We start from the raw sequence: 24,668 nt of genomic DNA on the forward strand, positions 1-24,668 counted from the left end.
AACTTTTTAATACATGTTTTACTCTTTCCAGAAAATTTAACTGATTCAAAAGTCGAAGCCCCCATAAATCGAAGATAATGGGAAATACCATTTTAAAAGTCCTTTCACATTTTAAAAGTCCTCTAAGTCTATAAAATTAAAACCTAACCATTCCCTTTTGTCTTACCTTTGGCAATTTTCCCACAGACTTCTTAACTTTTTTATATTTCATAATTTAATATACAAAGAAAAAACAAAAAACAAAAAAGATAATGCAAGTGCCAGTTCGTTAGGAGTTTTCTTTATATAAAAAATGGAAACATGGTATCACATGGTTTTCCATTATTGATCTCGTTTATCCTAAAATTGTCATATAAATTAAGATTCTAGTTTTCTTGTGCAGTTTCTTGGTGCTTTCTTGTGTTATTTATATACACTCCTACTTGAATGAATGACAACAAGGAAGAAATTAAAACTGTGATGCCGATTATTCTTCTAATATTTTTCTTATTCCTATTCTCTAATTTCAGAGCCGAAGAGCTAACGTTCGACGTAAGGCAACATCTCTCCACTGTTACCAGGTTCTCTTCATCATCTTTCTTTCTCATCTATTTTCTGGGTTTCATTCTCTTACTAATTGGTTGTTGTTTTTTCAATGTCTTCCTATTTTTTGTTTTGGGTTGGTTTAGGATATGCTTGGAAGTGATTTTGGATCTGGATGTGTTTGTTTGAAACCTGTTTTAAACATAAATCTTTCTTATCTGACGATTGAAATGGAAGTTGAGAATTTCTTTATTTTAAAATTTAGCTTCATCTTCTTTCATGAATTCCCTGAGAGAGGATTGACAAGAAAGTCAATGGCATGATCACGTCTTCTATTTTATTTATAGATTTTTACATGTGTGTTGCACATGGTTTTTTCTATTTAAAATTTTAACTGTTACTATAACTTTATTACATATAATAAAACTTGACTGATAAAATTGAGTGCCTTCCTTCGTAGTAATGACATTAATTAGTAGCATGTTTTGGCATCTACTTTACCGTTGAGTTCATTTGTCTTAGAGTGAAGTTCGGGCAACTCACCTTCGAAAATACCCTCAAGTTAGTTACAACAAATGTTAATTCATTCAACTCCTTACTAAGCGTCCACCTGAGGTTTTTGATTAGTTCCTTGGCTACCATAGTAAATTCAGCATTCTCTTGAACCAACTTGTTGAAATTGTCACTCAGCCTAACAACAATGAACTAAACATCCTCCAATAATCCTTGCTCAAGGTTGGCAAGGCGAGTATCCACATGTTTCCTTACTGCTGATCCCTTGGACTTTGAGCGTTCGGTTGGAGAATGTTGTTCCTTCCTCGAGTAATATATATGTCCTTAAATGATCTATTCCACGAGTGAGTTGTGTCCCTCTTTAGTGGTCATTGATTTGGCAATTTGAGAGGAGGTAGCTAGGTTTGACAACCTCGTAGTTACTGATACCAAGTAACTAGACGTGCGACACCATCGTGCTCTTGCTCTCAAAGTAACACTAAAGTAAGCCTTTAGAGGTTCTAAACTTGCTAGCGTACAAAGAAGGTTATGAGTAAGGAAGAGAGTAGGCAAAGTAAGTAAAGAGTTTGAGAGAATGTGTAAGGGAAACTTTATTGATGCTTTCAAAGGAAGGCTACAAATGAGGCCCCTTAGAGCTATGCATACACTTAGTTCACCGACCATGGGCTTTAACTTGCCTTAGTAGGATTGGCCATAGGTCATTCTATAGTCTACTACAATGTTCTTTAAGCTTAATTACATGGTATTTATAGAATGTTTTAGACATGTCCAAACACTACTAGGCATAATAAGACACTTTTAGCTTAGCCATCAGCACGTCCCAACCAATCTGGGAGGTTCTAGAGCCTTATGGGCTTATCTGGATTCTTCGTGAGCATTCTAGAATGTTTTGGCACTGCCATGAGTCTTTTAAACTTGTCTAGGCCATGGAAGAGCAGTGTGACACTTATTAAGGTTGTTTAGAGTCTACTAGACATGCCTAGAACATGGCAGTGGCTACTGGGACTGTCCCGCATCTTTTGGAAGTCACCAAGACGACTGACAACTAACCAAAGGGACTCACACATCAACTGGTCACAGCCTTGTCCAACTGTCTTAGGCGCATGCACACATGGTTGTGACTGCATAGGCATGGTCCTGTGCATGTGCACATGTACATAGGCATTTGCATGGCTGCGCACTCAGCCATACCATTAGCAGCATAGGTGATTGTAAATGTACAATGCGTGCCCATGGATCAAAGACACCTCACGAATTGTGACATGTGTCTTTGAATTTTGTGGGGCATACTTTGGCTCCCCTCCGCTATGCTAAGGAGTCCTATTTGCAAAAGTTTTTGGAATATCATGGGATTTATTTTGGGCCGTGGCATAATGCTATTGAAAGACAAAGATCAACTTGCAACACACGAATTCTTTAAAGTAATTAAATACCAACTTTTATATGACTTAAATAAAAGCAAATAATAGAAAATAAAAAGAAGAATATTAGAAGAAGAAAAAAAGATAAAAGAAATAAAAGCTTAATGCACACAAATTCAATATGCGAAGTTTATACACTTTTTGAATTACTGTCCACTTATTTTGTTGGAAACTTTTTTAGTGACTGTTGTCGGTTAACTTTTTTTCTATGACAGTTGATCAACTTTTTATCGATCATTTTTTAGTGATCATTGTCGAATTACTTTCGTCTATCATTTTTTGGTGACCGTTGTCGATCAACATTCATCAACTTTCAACAACCGTTTTTCAATGGCTGCTAATAGCCAACTTTGAAATCTACTATTGTCAACATTCGACCACCATTTTCTGGCACTTGCATTGGCCAATCTTCTGACTGCTTTTTGACAACCATGGTTGGCCAAATTTCGTCAATTTTCAACTGTTGGTGATCACTTTTATCAATTTTCATCGACCATTTTTCGATAATAATTACTAGCCAACTATTGACAACCGTTTTTCAATGACTGTTTCCAACCAATTTTTGTCAACTATAGTCCGATGACCATTGTTAGCTAACTTTCTTTGATTGTTTTTTGTGGTCATTTTCTATCAATAGTTTTTTGGTGTCCAATGTCGGTAAACTTTTGTTGATCTATTTTCTATGATCGTTATCGACGAACTGCCAACCACTGTTTTGATGATTGCAATCAATTGATCTCCAACGACCGCTATCGCCAACCTCTTATCATTTTATAGTGACTTTCCCTTAGCACTTCCAACCCCATCCTCGATGATTGTTACACCAAACTCCTATCAAATTCTCAACGAAGAAATTTTTTATTATAATTTAAAATTATATATAAAAAAGCTTTTTAATATATAACAAATCAAACAATTTTTTTAACTAAAAATTATATTTTTGAAGAAAAAAAGTTGCCAAAGATATTTGTGTTTTTCTTTTAACGTGTTTTTAGAAAAAAGAAAGTTCAAATGAAAAGAATTTTTTGAAAAGAATTTTTATTCTACTCGTTCCAAACAAGTCGTAAGATATGTAAATGTGTTTTCGAATATGGAAAGTAAAATATTTTCTATAGTGAAAAGAAAATGAAGTGAGGAAACTTTTGGTATTTCAAACTCTTGTATAAGGAGTGAGGATAAAGTTAAATATTAAGCAAAGAGTGATATATAATATAATAGTAAAAGGAAAAAAAGAAAGAAAAAGTTTGTTTTGGTGTGAAAGCAAGGGACAACCAAAGGACGGAAACCAAGAAAATAAAATATTAAAATAATAATATAATATAATATAATTAATAAATAAGAAAATTAATAAAATCTTACAATTATTAAATTTCTCATTTTATCCAATTTCTTTCGATTTCTCTCCGATGTGTACTTCTTACAACTCCATCAAATGCCACTATTTATAGGTAACTTGACAAATAAAATGTGACGTAACATGGACACTAGGAGATCATGTTTGCTTGACACATGGCATGAGTGCTGAATCATAAATGGATTGACATGTGGTTATAGCCACTAAACCTGAACATTAGTAGTTTTGTATAATATAATAGTAATGGATAATGAACATCTATATATCACATTAATATTTATAATATCTTTCACATTCGTAGTTTTATATAATATAATAGTAAAAAAGAAAAGTTTTGTTCCATATTGATATTCAAGCTTGAACATTTTAAGAGAGGGACTTATTGGTTAGACTTTGTAAGCGATTACAACTCTCCATAACTTAATTTTAGATTATCGCTAGCTATATGCAACCATGCTCGCCACTTGAAATTGAAAAGTCCTTTTAATACATTTCTAATTATATTAGTAGTTTATTCGATGTTTAGGAAACCTTTTGTATATTTGAATAAGGCTCCAAAAAAGCATGCAACCTAGAGGGTTTTTTTTCCTATTGTTATTGCTTATGTTCAAATATCAACAAAAAGAAGAAAAATTGTTCTTTTTCTTATTATAGGTGGAAAAAGGAGATAACTTCTAATATCGATATTTTTGGACAGGTATGATGCATCGAAAGGTGGACGTAATAGTAACCATACTGTTCCTCCTCGTCCTGATGGATGTGTTCCCATTCACTTAAATCTTGTGGTATGTTATATTTCAAGTATGTTATACTTCAAACTTGTTTGAGTTTCCAATAAGTAATTTAGTTAGGAAAACTTTCATAAATATAACAAACTACTAACATATTTACGGTTCGTATAACAAAGTCTATAAAGTTAGTCAGTTTTTAAATATTCAAGGTTTGCCCTTTCATCTTTCTTCTCTTCTTTGCGACTTTTTTTTTTTATCATATTCTTCCCTTACTCTTCTTTTTTTAGCTGTGATTTTTATCTATCTTTTTTTTTCTTTCTATCGTCTTTCATTGTTTTTCTTTTTTTTTTTTCGTTCACTACGTGCATAATCTTTTCTTTTCTTTTTTATGTTGTTTAGATTAGGGGTAACCAAATCTAAAAGATTGTCTATAGAGAATCTTGAAAAAAAATTGTTCAGCCATTTAGATTGGGGTAACCAAATCTAAAAGATGAACCTTAAAAAAAATTGTTTAGCCAAATCTAAACTACCAAATTTTGAAAAAAAATTGGCTATCCCAAATCTAAACGATCCTAAAAAAAAAATCGTTTAGATTTGGGGTAGCCAAAACTAAACAATCGTGAAAAAAATCTTTTAGATTTGGGCTAGCCAAAACTAAACAATCGTGAAAAAAATCGTTTAGATTTGGGGTAGCAAAAACTAAACGATTGTGTAACCAAATTAATTAAACGATCGTGTACTAAATATATTACGCGCATTGTTGATGGGGCATTTTTGGTATTTTTCATGGCGGACCTGTGGACTTTTTCTATTTTTAGAATTGTTCTATACATTGTAAATATGTTGCCACTTTGTTATATTTATGAAAAGACCATTTAATTAGGGGTTGTTTGAGATCTTTTATTAACTTTAGTTTAAAAACCGAATTTGTTGACTTCTTTTGGTAAATATTTCATTTTTTGTTTTTGGTATTTGAAAATTAAGTTTATTTCCTCCTCATATCTTGCAATTGTTTGCATTTTTCTTAGGTACAATGTTTAAACTTTTATCCAAATTTCAGAAACAAAAACAAATTTTTAAAATGAACATTTTTAAATATAACAAAATGAACCAAATTTTATAAAATATAACAAAATTTCAGATCTATCACTTATAAGACATTGATAGACTTCTAGTAATGTCTATCATTAATATAATCTAAAATTTTGCTATTTTTGTAAAGTGTCTACATAGCAGTGATAGACACTGTTATCATTAAGTATAAATATAAGTGTGTATTTTTAAAAAATATTTTTGTAAATATAAGTGTCTATTTTTGTAAATATAATTTCAGATCTAGTCTACCACTACCGTCTAATTATCACTAATAAAATCTGAAATTTTACTGTATCTTTTAAATATAAGTGTCTTACTAGAAAAAGGGTCTACAATGAAAGTTAAAGGCTGTCATAGTTAGATTTCGTGACAGTTATTTGCAGTCATTGTTCCAACAGTCATGGAAAGTATTTTATGACAGTTCAAAAAAACTGTCATGAAAGGTGTATTTCATAACAGAAAATAATTTCTAGCCCTAGTTAAAAGAAGAGATAAATCGAATCTACTTCACCCAATTGAATATGCCATTAGAAATAAAACATGGTAATAGCTTTTTAACAGATATAACACAAACAAGAACAAAATAGCCAATTAAGAGACTAATCAAACCAAAACTGTAATTCAAATAAAAACCAAAGATAAATACTTTAGTCTTAGAAACCAAGACTGAAATCTATTGAGAACTAAGTTCTTCAATATTGAGAGTCAAGTTGTGATATACTTTAATTTTTTCTATCAATGGTAGTATTCTAAGGAAATGAAACAATAACAAGATGTTACCTCATAAGTCTCCTGAGCAACCAATGTGAATCTCCTTCACATCACATAAATACTTCATAAGTTAAAAAACCATGCAAGTGCTGCACATTTTGCACAATTGGACTTCTTGAGACCAACAAAATAAACTATTGAGATCAAGGTATACATACGCACGTATGTGTGGATGAGTTTACAATGTAATGTCATCCAAAATCCATGTTTGAATCGAAAGGTTTAGGCCTTATTTGTAATAATAAACTCAGTATGTTCTAATAATTTCCGATCCAACCCTCTTTTTCACCATATTCACACTTTACGATCTCATTTCCATTCCGCTGTCTATTAGTCACACGTTCTAACACCCCTTAAATTTCTAATAGTCTTGATTACAATCCAGCCAATCCCTAATTGTCATAATTGATTACAATCTAGCCAATCCCTAATACATCAAAGAAAAACAGAACCAGCAAACAAAATAGAATTATGTATATGCCAATTATGACGAGATAGATATCTTCTCAAACAAACAAAGAAAATAAAATTCAGTTTAAAATCTAGCTACACTACCAGAAAAGGCAAGTCAAAGAATGAGCATAAAGTAATGACCTATCAAGTTCACATAGACCTTTAATTGAATATTTCTACTTACCTATAAACTTATGTAATGCATTTTGTGTATGTCTTTCAAGCTTATCAAGCTTCTTCTGCATGTCCCTTCTAAGGTCTCAGTTTGGTTTCTTTGGAGTGATATTTAGGATTTTGCAGATCGTGTACAATTAATAGAAAAGGATCCAAAAAGTATGATTGTAAGCCAGTTTAAGAACATATAAAGATAGAGGTGACAAAATTACCTCTTTTAGTTATAGAGGTTCAGTAGTAACAGGGTTATCAAATTTAGGCAATATAGGTGGGGCAAGCTTGCCCTCCTGAAGCTCCTTATCATGAGGAACATAGTTCCGAAATTTCATATTAAGATTACTGCAAAAGAAAAATTTATTCGTGAATTAGAACTGAAGAGGCACGAGGCATATAAAAATTCAACATCAAAAAATAAGTTTGTCCATATTTTGCGCTCTTCCAAGGGGGGAAGTTTCATCATAACTGAGTACATCAATTTTTCAAGTGAGTTGGCAGTGAGAACAACATCAAACAAAAAATATATTCAATAGACAAGAGAATGTTAGTTATATTGAAAGCATTTTCCCCCTCAAGACAAAACATATTCGAAAACTTTTGCAGTTTATCATGTTCGATCCTCTGATGGTCGGTGGCAGTTGGTGTTTGGAGACGTTGTAAGAGGGATTGTAGCGTTTGGAGATTTGACTGAGGTTAAGATTTTAGGTTAAGATTTTGAGTATTTTATTAAATTTTATTTTAATAATTTATTAAATGTTTTTATCTTTTACGACAACAAATAACTATCACTGAAAATGGAAATTCGAAAACCCCATTTTTTTCTGCAAAAAACGTGCTTTTCGACATTTTATGACAGTTTTTTCTTCCCTCTTTTCAATTTAGAATGGAATCAACTATCATAATAGGTCCTTTTTTTATAGTGGTTTTTTTAAAATATAAGTGTTTATCATTGATAGACACTAGTCTATCATTACTGTCTATCTATCATAATAGAATTTGAAATTTTGTTATGTTTTGTAAATATTTTCAACAGTTTTGTCACAATAACTTTCTTTAAAAGGTTAATTTAAATAAATGTAACAAAACACAAAAATATTTATGGCCCGTGTAACAAAAAAACAAAAGGCCATGAAACTGGTAAAATTTTCAAATTTGCCCATGAATATTGTGGACGATTCGTCACTTCTCTTTCTTCTTCTTCTTTGCGATCTATTCATCTTCTTTGTAGATTTTATTTCTTCTATTTTTAAATGATTTATTATTATGTTTAAATCTCCTATTTCATTTTTACCATTTTCGAAAAGATTCTATGAAGCTACTTCATCTTTCTCATATTTGAGAATATACCAAGATCGTTAAATATCATTCTGACGTGATCTAAACGATCGTTTACCATTGTCAACATGATTGTTTTTCACGTTCAACATAATCGTTTAAATTTGAAGCATTTTTCTCATCGTTTAAAACGAATTACATGATCGTGTTGCATGATCTAAACGGTCGCTTACCATAGTTAACATGATACGATCAACACGATCGTTTAGCATGGTCAATACGATCGTTTAACATGGTCAATACACAATCGTTTGATTTGAAGTTTTAACGATTATTTTACATTGGATTGTACAATCGTTTACCATAATCAACATGATCATTTACCATGGTCAACACGATCCTTGTTTAAATTTGAAGAGGCCATTGTCTCATGCCACGTGGGGTTCTATAGGGTTTACATGGGTTCGGTTGAGTTGTGACAGTTTTTATAGACCAACCCAAAAAATTTGAATTGGTCTAAGTTGGCAAACCATACAACTCATGGGTCTCCACCCTACCTTAAGGTTGGATTGGTAGGTTATTACTATTTTGTTTTTATTAATTTAAAATACTTAAATTTATGAGACATTTTTAAAAATACAAAAATAAATTAAAATATTTACAAGGTATAGCAAAATTTTGAATTCCATCAATGATCGAAACTGATAAACTACTATCACTGTCTATCAATGTCACTGCTAGAAGTATATCAGTGTCTATTAATGTTTATTATTGATAGAATCTGAAGTTTTGTTATATGTTATAAACATTTTGTCAAATTTACTATTTTTAACAATTCCCCTAAATTTATCAATAAATCACATATTGAATAACTAAAATCTAAACTGAATTCTTAAATACCAAATAACTATAATATCTTTACAAATTTTAAACAAAGATAAAAAATTCTAAAGAGAATTCATAAATTCGTCAAAGATAAAAGAAATATATATAATTCTGATGGGGTTTGATCAATTTTAAAAAAAGACTATTTAAACCTTAGAGCCAACCAACCCGACCCAACCCAACAAAAAATAAAAAAACTTCACCCAAACTCAACCCTTATACCCAAATTCAACCCTTATAGTTTAGTTGGGATAGTTCGAATTGTTGGGTTATTTTAATACTATCTAGGGGTTGAGTTATATGTATGTATGTATGTATTTTGTTGTTTTTCTTCATATAATTAATTCATGTATATAAAATATTGATAAAGTTCTTATGGATATGGAATGTATGTATGTATGTATGTATGTATTTTGTTGTTTTTCTTCATATAATTAATTCATGCATATAAAATATTGATAAAGTTCTTATGGATATGAATTTGTGTTTCCTCAGGCAAGGCATGGAACTCGTGCTCCGACCAAAAAACGGATCGAAGAGTTAAACAGCTTGGAAAATGAATTAAAGAAGCTCTTAGGAGATGATGTAGGAATTATTGGCTTGTCTCTTCACCAAGTTCCTTCTTGGTTGAAGAAATGGAAATCTCCTTGGAGTGAAAAAGTAAATGGTGGAGAATTAATTCTTGAAGGAGAGGAAGAACTGTATGATCTCGGAATTCGAACAAAAAAATTGTTTCCTGACTTATTGAGTGATGACTATCACCCCAACGTATATACAATCAAAGCAACTCAGGTTATTTTCACTTTCCACATTGTAATTTGTTTGAGTTGTTCCTCGAGAGTTACTATTTTCAATTGTTATAATTAAAAATCTTTCTAGCAGTTTTGAGATTTAAAATAATAAATTGTAGGCTTATGTTTTTTTCTCCACTAATAATTAGATTGATCGAGCATCGGCTAGTGCTGTGGCATTTGGTATGGGGCTATTCAATGGGAGTGGAAGCCTTGGTTCAGATCGTCATCGGGCTTTCTCGGTCGTTAGTGAGAGTCGTGCTAATGATACAATGCTAAGGTTTTTTGAATGTTGTCGAAGATATAAGGTAATCAAGAGTTTTAAATATCTTCTAATTTTTATAGTTTATATTTGCCAAAATTTGATCTAAGTGGTGAGATGAGAATCGAGATGCACAAAGATAGGCGTGTAAGTATTCTCATTGCTATTTTCATTAAATTCCTACTTTGTTTTCTGATTTGCACTTTTATTATTAGACTAAATTATAAAAAATGTCCATAAGCTTTGTGATTTGTGTAAAAAATGCCTCTAAACTTTCAAAAGTTTAAAAAATGCACTCAAACTTTTAAAAAGGGTTAAAAATTACGTTGTCTTATGTTGTTTACTTCCTTTCCTTCCTATCCGTGTGGAATGTTATACTCATTGGACAGTTCGTCTTATTAATCAAATGTCTTCTCGTGTTTTTTGCCTTCAGCCCCCTTGGAATGTCTCAATGAGTCCTATCCTTCTACCTATCTGTTAGGATACTAACAAGATAATTAAATAAAACCTAATCAAAATAAGATTACTTTGGTAGCTAGGTTAAGATATGTCTCAATAAGGCTAAAGCAGAGGTGGTACTCTGATTATTTATATAAATGTATTAGCCAAAATAAGATAACAAACAATCTCATGATGAAATAAAGAAGGAAATGAAAATAAAGCTTACCAGCTCTTTAACAAGGGGGTTGGGAAAATACCTCAAAGCTACAACAACCTTCCACTCAAAAGGATAGAAAAGAAAATAACCTAGCTACCTTGTCCCAATAAGGACATATTTATAGCTCTCCCTATCTTTCCTCCCTATGGGCCCCACTCTACACGATCTCCTTTTGCATCATTCCCTCATCATTGATTTCCTGTACATTTACTTTCCTACCCCTCCTTTTATAAGTGTGAATAATAGGAAGTCTTACAATACCCCTCGATTCTAAGTTCACCTTGTTCTCAAGGTGGAAAGTAGGGAATTACTGGTTCATTTCATATACTGATTCCCAGGTACCTTTATTTTTGGGTACTCCTTTCCATTTGATTAACCATTTGTTTGCTCCCAACTCCTTACTCTAGCGAATTCCTAACGCTTTCTCCGACTATAACTGTAACTCAAACTCTTCAGTCCGAATGGGATGTTGGTGTTGTACCTCTTGTTGTTTCCCTAGCTTTAGCTTCAATTGAGATATATGAAAGACATTATGTATGACCGCCTCAAGAGGTAGCTACAATCTATAAGTCACTTCACCAATTTCTTCTATTATTCTATAAGGTCATAATATTTAGGGGCAAGTTTTTCACACCTTTTCCTGGCTAAGGAGTGCAGCCTATACGGTCTCAGCTTCAAGTACACCTCTTCTCCCATCTTAAATTTGAGTTCTCTTCTCTTAACATCAACCATTTTCTTTATCTGATTCTAAGCAACAAATAGGTTTTCTTTCAATGCATTTATAGCCAAATCTCTTTCTTTCAACAATGATTCCACTTCGTTGTTAGGGGTCTTTCTATCTCCATATTATAACAAAGGGGGTAATGGCCTCCCATAGACTGTCTGGAATGGATTGGTTTTTGTAGAGGCATGAAAAGTAGTATTATACCACAGCTCGACCCATGAAATGAACTTATCCCATTTGTGTGGTTGCTTATTACAAAAACATCTTAAGTAAGTCTCTAGGCATCTGTTTACTCTTTCTGTTTGTCCATCCGTTTGAGGATGAAAAACCGTGCTTCTTTTGAGGATAATGCCCATGGTTGCAAATAATTCCTTCCAGAAATTATGAAGATTTTTTTTTATCTCTATCAGTAATGATAGACTTCGACATGGCATGCTTCCTCACAACCTTATCAATAAAAACTACAGCCACTTATTTATCTGAAAAAAGGTGTTTCATAGTAATAAAATAGGCATATTTACTCAGTCTGTCAACTACTACTACTACAATGACATTGACTCCTCTTGCCATAGGTAAACCCTTCTATAAAATCCATAGACCAATATTCCAATATCCGATCAGGAATGGGAATAGGTTGTAGCACTCCGACGGGTTTGGTTGCTTCATATTTGTTCCCTTGATATGTCTCACATTGCTCCACATATTCTTTTAATATCTGCTTTCATTCCTTTCCAATTCAACTCTCCTCTCATTCTTTTGTAAGTTCTGAGAAATCTGGAATGTCGCCTAAGATAGAATTATGAAAGGTATGTAATAAATTAGGGATGAGTGTGGAGGTTTTAGACAGCACTACTCTTCCTTTATACAGAAGTCTCCCATTCTCTCATTGGTATTTGCTTTTTTCCTCTGGATTATTCTTCAAATTTTCAATAATTTTCTGGAGCTCATCATCCCTTTCTACTTCCTTCCACATGACTTCTAGATCCATAATTCTAGGGGTAGATATAGTATTAAGTTCCGATTTTGGTTCCATCATAGAGAGAGCATTGGTTGCTTATTTTGTAGCCCTGGTTGATAAAATGTCTCAAAATCATAGCCAAGAAGCTTTGTCAGCCACTTTTGAAACTATCGTTGGACCTCCATTTACTCCAATAAGAAATTTAAAGCTTTTGGATTAGAAATGATAGTGAATTTTCTTCCTAAGAGATAATGCCTCCACTTTTAAACAAAAAGTACCACACCCATAAGTTCTCTCTCATATATCGATTTAGTTAGAGCTCTTGGAGATAGCTTTTGACTAAAAAATAAAATAGAATGACCATTTTGGAATAACACGGCTCCTAAGCCAATTCCAGACACATCTGTTTCTATAATAAAGGGGAGAGACCAGTCGGGTAGTGCCAAAATAGGAATGGTAGTCCTTGCTAATTTTAGTCTCTCAAAAGCTTCAATGGCTTCTTCACTCCACTTAAAGGAATTTTTGTAAAAGTTTAGTTAAAGGAGTAGCAATCTCTCTATACCCTTTTAAAAACCTTCGGTAGTACCTAGTTAACCTAAAGAAACCTCTCAGCCTTGTTACATCTCTAGGTTGAGGCTAATTCACCATACTTCTAATTTTTTCCTCATCGGCTTCTACCCCCTTCTTTAAGATTTGGTGACCTAAGTACTGTTGTGAGAATGTGCAATCATACACTTCTTTTTGTTGGCAAAAAGCTAGTTATCCTTCAGTACAACAAAGACCATTTCGAGGTGCTTTTCATGTTCAGTTATATCAGCACTATATACCAATATATCATCAAAGAAAACTAATACAAAACATCTTAAGAAAGGTTTAAATACCTGGTTCATGAGAGACTGAAAAGTAATAGGGGCATTAGTAAGGCTGAAAGGCACTACCAGGAATTCGTAATGACCTTCGTGTGTTCAGAAGGCTGTCCTTTCGATGTCCTCCTCTCTCATCCTCATTTAATAATAGCTAGATTTTAAGTCCAGCTTTGAAAACACAATTGCTTCATGAAGCTCATCCAATAACTCTTCAATAACTGGAATGAGAAATTTATCCGAGGTGGTTACTTGATTCAACTTCCTGTAAACCACATAAAATTTCCATCTCTTATTTTTTTTTTAACTAACAAGACATGACTTGAATATAGGCTGGGACTAGGCTGAATCACTCCTGCTAGAAGCATTTCTGCAACCAATTTCTTGATTTCTTCTTTTTGTACATGACCATAGTAATATGGATGCACATTGATAAGCCTTTGCCCAAGTAATGTTATGATGCGTGATCTATTCCTCTCTTGGGAGGTAACCCTTTTGGTGTCTCAAATATGTCAGCATATTGCTTTAATAGGAACTTGATTTTAGGTAGATCCCCTTCATCTCCCTTCATCCCTTGTTCCTCTGCATAGTCATCCTCATCTTCTATGTCATAGTTTTATATCTCTAAAAGGAACCATTGATCTTCCTTTTCCCAAGTCTTCTTTATGGTTTCTAAGGAGCATTCTGCTCTAATGAGGGAAGGGTCCCCCATTAGTGTAATTTGTTTCTCACCCAAAAGGTCATGGTTAAGGATGACCAGTGAACTCTCATTGTTCCAATCGTGTCCAACCACTGCATTCCTAGAATTACATCTACTCTACCCAACTCCATTGCCAGAAAATAAGCCACAATGGTCAATTCGTTCAATCTCAGCTCAACTTTCTTACGTAGTCCTTTTCTTTTCCAATGCGTGCCATTCCTAATGGTAACCCTAAAGTTGGTGCATTCTCAATTAAGATCTTCTTTTTCTTTATTAAAGCTTGATGTATGAAGTTATTTATTGCACCGCTATCAATCAACACACTAACTTCGTTACCTCTTATAATTCCCCTCAATTTCATTGTTCCTTTGAATGCAAAACCCATAATGGTTTTTAGTGCAATTTCAGTTCCCTCGGGTAACTTCAGCTTTGCAATTTCCTCTATTATTCCCTCTATAGTCTTATCTTCCTTTGTACTTTCCTCCTTATTAAGAATGAAGAGCATCAGTTCTCTTTTTTCCTTCACCTTACATGGTGCCCTAGAGAGTATTTTTCATTGCACTTGAAACAAAGGCCCTCATCAAGTCTTGTTCTAAACTCGCCATCTGACAGTCTTTTCAGTGATGGCTCACCCTTTTGGTAATTTCCCTTGATAGGAATGGTAACTTGTTTCATTTGAAACTCTGTTTTTCTCTATATTTCTTTCTCAGTTCCTCCCTAAGCCTTAGTGGTTGTAGTTTCTCCTCCTTTTGGTTTCGGTATCCGTAACTCTGTCCTAGCCAAATTCAAGGCTAAGTTTCGGTCTTTCACTAACTATACTTCCTTCATACAGTCTTCCAAGGTTTACAAGTGTCTGTTTAGTACTTCTGCTTCGAGGATTGGTTCTAGTCCTGTCACAAATATGTCTCTGAGGACACTCTCGGTCATATGTGGTAATGAGGCTTAATAGTTGACGAATAAATACTAACCTAGAGGCTAAAACAGAGGCGGTGCTTTGATTATTTATATATATATCAGCCAAAATAAGATAACAAACAGTCTCAAGATGAAATAAATAAGTAAATGACAATAAAGTTTACCCAGCTCCTTAACAAGGAGACTAGGAAAATACCTCAAAGCTACAACAACCTTTCATCGAAATGGATCGAAAAAATTTACCTAGCTACCCTATCCCAATAAGGACATATTTATAGCTCTCCTTATGTTTCCTTTCCTTGGGCCTTACTTTGCACGATCTCCTTTCGCATCATTCCTTCATCGTTGATGTTCTCTGCATTTACTTTCCTACCCCTTTTTTTATAAGTGTGAATAATAGGAGGTTTACACTATCTTATTCATAAAGTCCCCATTTGTGTGTTCGGTTGCATTGCCCATGTTCATAGTCATTGCCCCTAACTAGACCAAGTTCACGCCTCGAGCTCTCAGGCTTGTGTTTTTATTGGGTATCCTCATCACCAATAGGACTATAAATGTTTCCATCCTTCTTCTTGCAAGTAGTTTGTTTCCATGGATGTCACTTTCCTTGAAGACCGACCTTTCTTTCCCACTAGTCCACTTCAGGGGAAGAGTGTAAGTGATCAAGAGCCTAACTGTGTGATTCCCTTAGAGCCTAATAGTTCTACTCTCTTAACACACTACAAGAAAATAATAATTTTCCAACACTTGGAATTGTCAAAAAATGGTAAAACATGCATCGGAAGATCATCTTCAGATGATATTTTAGTCGTCGGGACATAACCAACGTCTGACAACAAGTAGAAAGCATCATGTGTTCTTGGAAACTCCTGACACATAGTATACGACGTTGGGAGATAGAAACTCTCGACAACATACAAATGACATCAAGAGTTCCCAAAACATTAAAAAAACGTATATCAAACCCTAAATTTTAAAACATTATTAATCAAATCAATATTTTCATATATAATGAACAAAATAAAATTTATAGAACTCAAATCGATGATAATTAAGTAAAAGAAAAGTTTCACATATACATTAAAAAAGCATCCAATTTAAATTGTTGCTACATATAAGGGAGGTAAGTAACCTGAATTTTGGTCCATATATTTAAACCGTCAATATTCTAGGACAAAAGCATATGCATAGAATCCTCCATGTGTTTTCATTGTCTTAACTTAAACACTACTCTAGAAGCTTTGATTGCCTTGAGTTTTTAACTAGCAAACGATGAAAATGAAACAAGAAGAAAGAATCATGTAATATTTTTGTGTGCCTTCCATGAGCATAAAAAAAATAAAGAGAGGATAGTTTCATATAGTCAATCAAAAAAGTAGGAGGATTAAAGAATTTTTCAACTAAGAAAAGGGTAAAAAATGCATATTCCTATTGATGAAGATCTGAGGAGAAATAGACAGGTAATATAGAATAGCATAGCTATCAAATTACACATTATCCTATCTTTTTATAAGCAAAGAAGGTAAATTAAAGATAAGGTCTGACATTTTTTTAGCTAGAATGAAAATGAAGAATGAATTTATGTTTTTACCTTGCCACTCTTTAGTGTTTTCCAAACATGGTCTTTCAAACTGCTTCATAGTTATGTTCTCTCCACACTCCTCCACTATAGGTTTCATTCAAAGCAAAACTTCTTGGGAGCATGGGAAATGAGAAAAAAGTAATGAGCGATCTCTACCTCCAGTATTATTATCACATTTATTTAAGTTCTAAAAATGAAAAATTACACAACTTTTTAAAGAATTAGACTCTCCCAACCAAAATGCCAACCTTCACTAACAAGTTTTAAAACATCTAAAATGATGCTTTTAAACTTTGTTCTTAAATTTCTCTAGCATTATTAGAAGATACTGTACATATAAAATAAACCAAAAGTTACTTTGTAATAAAAACTACTATAGGTTTTGAAATGTCTCAAAAAGCAATCATGAACACAAAAGAACTAAAAAGAAAAATAATGGGTTGGTTAAAAACCCTAATGGACTTAAATGAAGAAATTGTTGTTATGGGAAATTGAAGGAAACTCTGTGTTTTTCTTTAAGTTGTTGCTTTGAAAATTGAAAGAAAAGAAAAGAAATGTGATGTAAATTAGAATGTCAATCAAATGGAGAAATTAAAAGTTTAAAGAGACAAAATTTACTTGGAGATTAAGAGGCGAAAGGGAAGGGATGATGGCGAGATGAATGGGTAATGAGGAAGATTGAAATAGTGAAATAGAGAGGAAGAGAGATGGAAGACAGTAAGCGAAATAGTAGTGAGGAAGATAGAACACGGCGAGTGGAGTGACGAAAATGAAGGAAACAATGACAGTAATCAAATTTCATAAAAAGTCTCAGAAATCAAATTTTTCATTACCATCATTTAGTCCATTTTCATAAAAAGTCTCAGAAATCAAATTTCTTCTTTATCTGACAGTGCATATTTTGTAAAAGAAGCTAGAATTTTTATCACCTTCCATTAGCCATAATATTTTTAGCTCTTTACGCCCAATATTGGGATTCTTTAAGGATCAAGTTACCCATGTTCGATTTTAAAGTTTTTCTCCTTTCACAATCTGTTTCTGTCATCAAATTATGATTTTATAAGGCATTAATTTTATCAATCTCAACTTTCCACAATTTAGTATCTTGCTTAGATGCTTTTTTGTTAGAGATCTACTAGCTTCAAACTTTTTGAGCTAACTTTTTGAGTCTGTGCATAGATGCATATCCTGGATGACCAAGTTGAGATGTATCATTCCACCAACTTTGTAAACTGTTGTGGAAATTCTTTACAGAAGTCAAATTGTTGTCAAAACGAAAAGGGACTGGACCCCAACAAAGACTTGATGTCCCAAGAATTATAGGAAAGTGATCAGAAGGAACTATAAACAATAATTTGTTGTAGTGGTTGGTGAATCTGTCTTCCCATTGTGTCGTGTAAAGGAAACGACCAATTCATGAGAGCTCAAATTGACTTTTGAGATTAGACCAAGTAAATCTTTCATTTATAAGAGGAGGATCAATTAGGTTGTATCTTTGTATAAAGGAATTAAATTGCTCATGCTGTTTCTAGCAGGGTTTCTAGAAGATGTTTTATTGCTACATCTAATAATGTTGAAATCACCACCAATCAGCCAATTTGGAACACATGCACTAGCTAAATTAGATAATTTCTTTCCAGAAAGCTTTTCTATTCTTCCTTTTAGCAGAACCATAGATAGCCGAAATCCTCCAATTATATCCATCAGAATTTGAAACATTGGCAGATATGGAAAATTTTCTTTCAATGTAATTTACGATTTTTTGTTTGAGGCCATCCCACATCAAAATAATACCTTCGGATTTGCCATTAGATTTTTTATAAATCCATTTTATGCCAATAGAGCTCCAGATGGATTTGATCAAAGCTTTGTTAATGGAGCGTAATTTAATTTCAGTCAAATAAACAAAGTTAGAAGAGTAAGATGAAATTTTACGTCTTATTTTGGACTCTTTTAGAGGGAGAGCCTAACTCTTTTACATTCCATATCATAATTTTCATGGAGTACTATTTAACCCCGATGGCTCAAGGCCCGAATCATTTTTGTTTTCATCTTGATGTTGAGTACCTGAAGAGCTTGGATTCATGTTAACAGATGGAGCTAACTTCAAATTGTTTTCTTAAAGCCATATCACAAGATGTTGCGTAAAAAATATCTTCATTGATTTCTTTTTTTTTTGATCCAATGGTCTTCCTTCTGTTCTTCTTCTTCAATGACAATTAATGGTCCCAGGCTATCATGAATGATTTCAGATTTAGTAGGGAAGTATTGTAATGGAAAGTTCATGTGGGTGTCCGGGCTCGATATATATTCAATCTCCACGTCATTTTAGAGAGGAGAGATGTTACCAAGGTCCACTTCTAGTTTGATCCTTTTTTTTTTTTTTTGTTCAAAGTAGCTTCAAAGACTTGTGATTTTAAACCACTCACAAGACTACTTTTGATTATTTGATTGGAGGTTTTCACTCTACAAGCATACTTTGGGTTTTTTTCTTATGGTGGCTTTTGGTTCGGGTGGGCTGATTTGTAAGGGGATAGTTGGGTTAATTTGGACGGAAATGGATGGGCTTTTTTTTCTGATGGGCTTTGCAGGGGTGTTTTTTGGGTTGAAAAAGAAAGTCTTGTTTTTAGGAATGGGAAACCTTTCTTTTGGATTTGAAAATGGTTGTTGGCAGTATGTGTTGTCGTTTTGAATCATGATGCATTTTCCTTTATCCAGGTTTCAAGCTGTGACAGATTTCAGCTTCACATCATTGCTTCTGCCACCATCAAAATTGTTAGAAATGATTATGGCTTTGGACCTTGTGTAATCCAAATTTAAACTTTTTGGCTAGGTTTTCCTCTCTCGACTGGATTTTGTCCTCCATCTGTTCATCGTGGCCTTCTTTTCTAGTGGTATGACTTAATTTCCATTGAACTTATATTGTTATGCATGAAGATTGTACTCATCAAAGTCTGCAGTAACTTGTCTAGTGAAAGTACCATGGATTCTAGCATTTCTTTCTGTAAACCATCTTCTTTCAGCATGAGTGACTATTTGGATTATGAAAATATTTCCATCCTCATCAGTGATGTTTATTTGTACTGGGAGGGATCCAGTGTAATTGTATCTAACTTTAGGTCTTGCTTCAATGAGGATCAATTTTTCTACAAGTTTCTTTTGCGACTTCTATCAGTCCTCCACAGGCATTGTCGATTTCGGTAAAAGAGTCTATATTCCACATATTCAGGAGGATACCTCTGAACTTTGTCCATCCTCCATAGTTGGGAATCAGTTTTGGGTAAACATGTTCAAATAGAGACCATTTTTCAAATTTACCCACAGTGTTCTAGCCTTTATTGTTGCACAAGAGCTTTGCATGGTCCTTTTCTGAGAAGAAAATAAGAACTTTTTTTGGCGTGGAAGGATTGGTAGCTGAATTTGCTTCAATCTGAATCCTTAGCTTTTCAAAGATCTTATGCCAATGAAAACATCTCCCTGTTATGATTACTATTTTTTCCCAATCAAATTTTGTTTTTTTTTTTTCTGTTTCTTTGTCCCTAAGGACCTTTTCATCAAACTTTGTGTCTTCCTCTTTCTCACTTCTAAAAGAGCTGGATCTACTAGAACTGTCTGAGGAGAGAACATCTGCATATGAGCGCCTTGAGTTCCTTGAGTCTGCTAATGAGTCAAAAGTTGAATTTTAATAAGGTTCATTGCTTGATTGGCCTGTATAGTATGATTTTTTTGTATTATACTTCAGCTTTATAGGATAGCATGTTTAGGAAGGATATCTATCATATTCTATTGATTCCTTTTGGTATGAGAATACAACATCTGCCTCTATCGTCAACCTCTAAAAACCTCGACTAGGTTTCCTTTTCTATTTTGAGTTTTGCTAAGCAACATGCAATGACCATTACCTCTCGTTTCCTAAAAGAAGCGGTTTGTCCTTTGGTGTGGCTATCAGAGTCTTGAAAGAATTTTTTAGCCATTCTAAATCTTCCAGATTTATAATAATCGAAAAGGACTTGTAGGGACCAACATTAGTGATCAGGAATCTAGTGCTTCTTGATCTTTTGTCTAGCGACATTATATATTCCTTTCTTTCAACTTGGCAGTAGTGCGGGAGAAGCTTGGATAAAGACATGTTGTAAGAGTTGTTGGAGGATAGCACTTGTTTCAAGCTTGATTTATGGTATGGTAAACTAGCATTAAGTGCTTGAAATGCAGTGGAAGGGTCAGGTAAAAATAATAAGGTGAATTCGGATTGGTGGGGAAGAGGGAAGAAATGGAAGAGTGAAGGCTAGCAATCAATGTTGGGTTTAAAGTATATGATTTTGGTATTTGAATAGATTTGTATATTTGTAGGATGTCAGTTAGCGTCCATGTTAACGTTTGCTGTCGTTGGAAGAGGAGGAGTCACTGTAGCATTTCATCTAGAGAGAGAAGCACTCTAAAAAGTGTCCTCCATTGAGTTTTTTTTTTTAGTTAAAGGCTTGCTAAAATACACATATTAATTGAACAATTTAAGTCTCTTAAATCAATCCAAACTTTCCATCAAAGAACTAATTAACAAATTGCATATATCATTGAACCATACATATAGTTGGTCATTACATACTTACAACAGTCTAAAAATCTACCATATGAACGAATTGTTTTACCTTGCTCTATGTCTAATATGAACAAAATATATGTCTAGCCCAAAAAATCTACCATATGAACAAATGATGGAAAGAAAACAAGAAAAAAGAAAACGTTACATTAAAAGGATTAAAAAGTTACATGAAATCCTCAGTGGGATATTCATGCTCATATCCATTGTAGTCATAATTACAACCTCTCTCCCTTAGATATATCTTTGTTTGCAATTAGTAGAACTCTACTTTCACCATTTACATTGAACCTTATGTACTTAAGGTTTTTCTTTTTCTTGTCATCCCTGCATTGAAGAGACATAGCCTCAAATCAGAAGAGAGAGAAAACAAGGAAAAGAAACATATAAAATGAGGAATCTAGTTCTTCTTAGGCTTCTCAAACACCAAATTAAGACAAGAAATGAAGAAATTGTTGAGCTTACAGTGTATGGTTGTTGATTCCATTTATAAAATGAGCAATGTTATTGTGTTTGTCGGGACAGATGACAAGGCTTTTATATGGGTTAGTAGCAAACAATAAAGTCATCATACTATACCAATCATCATATTCACGGTTTTTCGAGTAATCAACATCCCCAGTATACTCTGTAATGGTCAAGTCCTTTATAAACCTATATGCTTCCACAATATACTTGTGACCATGTATGAATAGATTGAGTTGTGTTCCTATCAAAAGAAAAAATATATAGGATTGTGCAAATTCACATACCCTTCTCGAGGATAAAAAACAACCATGGGAGGGGGCATTCCCCTCTCTTCATCATACTTATGCACAAGTTTAAGGTTTCAACGTCCTCTCTTAGAAGAACTTAAACGATCGTGTTGACTAGATAAGCGATCGTTTAGATTATATCTACATGATCATGTAGTTCTTTTTAAATGATGGGAAAAGGGTGTCAAATCTAAACGATCGTGTTGACCATGTTGAACAATCATGTTGACTAGGTAAGCGATCGTTTAGATCATATCCACATGATTGTGTAGTTCTTTTTAAATGATGGAAAAAGGGCTTCAAATGTAAACAATTGTGTTGACCATGCTAAACGATCGTTTAGATCATATTCACACGATCATGTAGTTCTTTGAATTTATATATGTTTGAAATTTTAAATTTATGAATGTTGAACAGGTACAACAACTTTAAACTTTACAAACATTAGGAATGAAAAAAAAAACAATACAACTCGACAACCCAACCCATACTATGTTTTTGGTTGGGTTGAAAAATTAATTCGAGTTATTCGGGTTGCCATTTTAACCAACCCGAAAATATGGGTTAGGTTGAGAATGTCTGCCAACCCAACCTGTTTACACCCCTACAGCCCGTCTTTGTTTTTTTTGGATTTCTGAATGAATAAAAAAACACTACAAGAAAACAATTACAGTTATGACCCATACGAACATTTACCCAATAGAAGGATGGTACCAAACTCTTAAATCTAAAACAAAAAAGATGATAGCCTCGATCATATTTGTCGCTGAGAAGGTCACAAGTGGTGAAACTTGAGGCGGAGTCATGAACTTGTGGCAGTGCAAGAAGCTAGAGTCGTTGACATTTGGCGATGGGAGCAAGTAGCCGAGAGGTGGGACACGATTTGGAAGGAAAGAATGAAAGGAAAGGAAATTTAGGGGAAAAAGAAGAAAAACATTTTTAGAGAAAATGAAAATAAAATATTTAGAAATAGGTAATTTTTGACATTTAGAAAATTTCAAGCAAATAAAACTAGACTTGACACTTTCAACCTATCAAGTGTTGAAAAAAAAATAGAAAACTATGTATTTTTCCGCTTTTTTTGGTATTCTTGATGTTCTTCATTTTACTTGACAATTTTTATTAGAAATGTCAAGTATTTCTAAATTACAAGCGTCAAGGTTGTTCTTATAGTATTGAGGCTAATGGGTTCGGGGATATGTGAGGAGAGTTGGTGACAGAAGGTTTTGTCTGATCTTCATCAAAACTATGAGGTGCCTTTGAAATTATTCTATGATAATAAAGCTGTTATTAGCATCGTCAATAACACAGTCCAGCATGATAGAACTAAACATGTAGAAATTGATAGACACTTTATTGAAGAAAGACTAGACAATGACATCATATGCATTCCTTACATTCTCTTAAGTCAACAAATTTCTGATATTCTCACCAAGGGACGTAAGTGTGAATAAGACCCAACTTGAGGGGGAGTGTTAAAATTTAGGGGTTTGTTGTATGTTAAAAGCTCCAATGATATTTATGTAAATTATTATACCTAGTTTCCTTTCCTTTCCTATTAAGGCTCATGTTGCCTATTTATTCTTCCCTTTTGTATTTCTCAAGAAATGCATGAGGAACTTCAGACTTTAGAAAGGACCTATATATAGGAATATGTTGACTAATGATACCTCTTACAAAAAGCCTATCGCCTGTAAATAGATCTATAAAATCAAGACCAACTCTAATGAGTCCATTAAACGTTATAAAGCTAGTTTAGTGGTGAAAGGGTATTATAAGGAGTATGGTACTAATTATGAGGCAACATTTACTTGAGTTACCTGTATGACATTTGTTCAAAGTTTGTTTGTTGTAGTAACTCTTAAACAATGGTCCCTTTTTCAAATTGATGTTAAAAATGTTTTACTTAATGACACTCTCTCTGAGGAGGTATATATGAAGCCACTGCTTGACACCTCACCCCCATCCTAGAAAGTGTGTCTTCTTTGACATGTCCATATAGACTCAAACAAGCCCCTCTAAGCTTGGTTTATAACTTTCAGTTCCACAGTCACTCAACTAGGTTTCATCTCCAGCGCTCATGATTTGACACTATTTACTCGTTATAGTCCTAAGAGTATTGTTCTTCTTCTCTCTTATATGTTGACAACATGAGTATTACAGGAGATGATCCATAAGCCATTTTTAATCTGCAAAGTTATTTGAGATGAAAAACTTAGGACCCCTTAGTTATTTTCTTGGCGTTCAAGTTACTTCATGTCCCAATGGATACTAGTTGTCTCAAACAAAATATATCTCTAATCTTTTGAATCGTTATGGTATTACTGACTCTACCATGTCATCAACACTATTGGATCCCAATGTTCGCTTGACAACCCATTTAATGAATTCCTTTTAAAGATTTTACTCTGTATCGACAACTTGTTGGCAATCTTATATATACTAGCTAAACTGTGACTCGTTTCGATATTGCCTATGCATTTCATGACTGCGCTCCTCGCAGTATACATTTCATGGTTGTGCTTCGTATTCTTCGATATATTAAATGCACTATGGGTTATGGTTTTTAGTTTTCTTCCTAATCATCCTTAGTTTTATCTGGTTACTTTGATACTGATTGGGCTGGCGATCCAAATGATTGACAGTCCAACACAAGTTATTGTTTTTATTTA

The 24,668-nt window shown here is 33.5% G+C and overlaps 1 protein-coding gene across 1 annotated transcript in view; it reads left to right on the plus strand.

Annotated features, from left to right (window-relative positions):
- Positions 1–311: 311 nt before the first annotated feature.
- LOC103495131 (uncharacterized) overlaps positions 312–24,668 on the plus strand; it is a 34,546-nt gene continuing 10,189 nt past the window's right edge. The window contains exons 1-4 of the mRNA XM_008456598.3: positions 312–560; positions 4,508–4,595; positions 9,687–9,983; positions 10,132–10,290. Of these exons, the coding sequence (XP_008454820.2) occupies positions 427–560; positions 4,508–4,595; positions 9,687–9,983; positions 10,132–10,290 (678 nt within the window). The 5' untranslated portion in view covers positions 312–426. The remainder of the gene's footprint in view (positions 561–4,507; positions 4,596–9,686; positions 9,984–10,131; positions 10,291–24,668) is intronic.

This window comes from Cucumis melo, chromosome 10 (genome assembly GCF_025177605.1).
Source record: "Cucumis melo cultivar AY chromosome 10, USDA_Cmelo_AY_1.0, whole genome shotgun sequence".
Lineage (NCBI taxonomy): Eukaryota > Viridiplantae > Streptophyta > Magnoliopsida > Cucurbitales > Cucurbitaceae > Cucumis > Cucumis melo.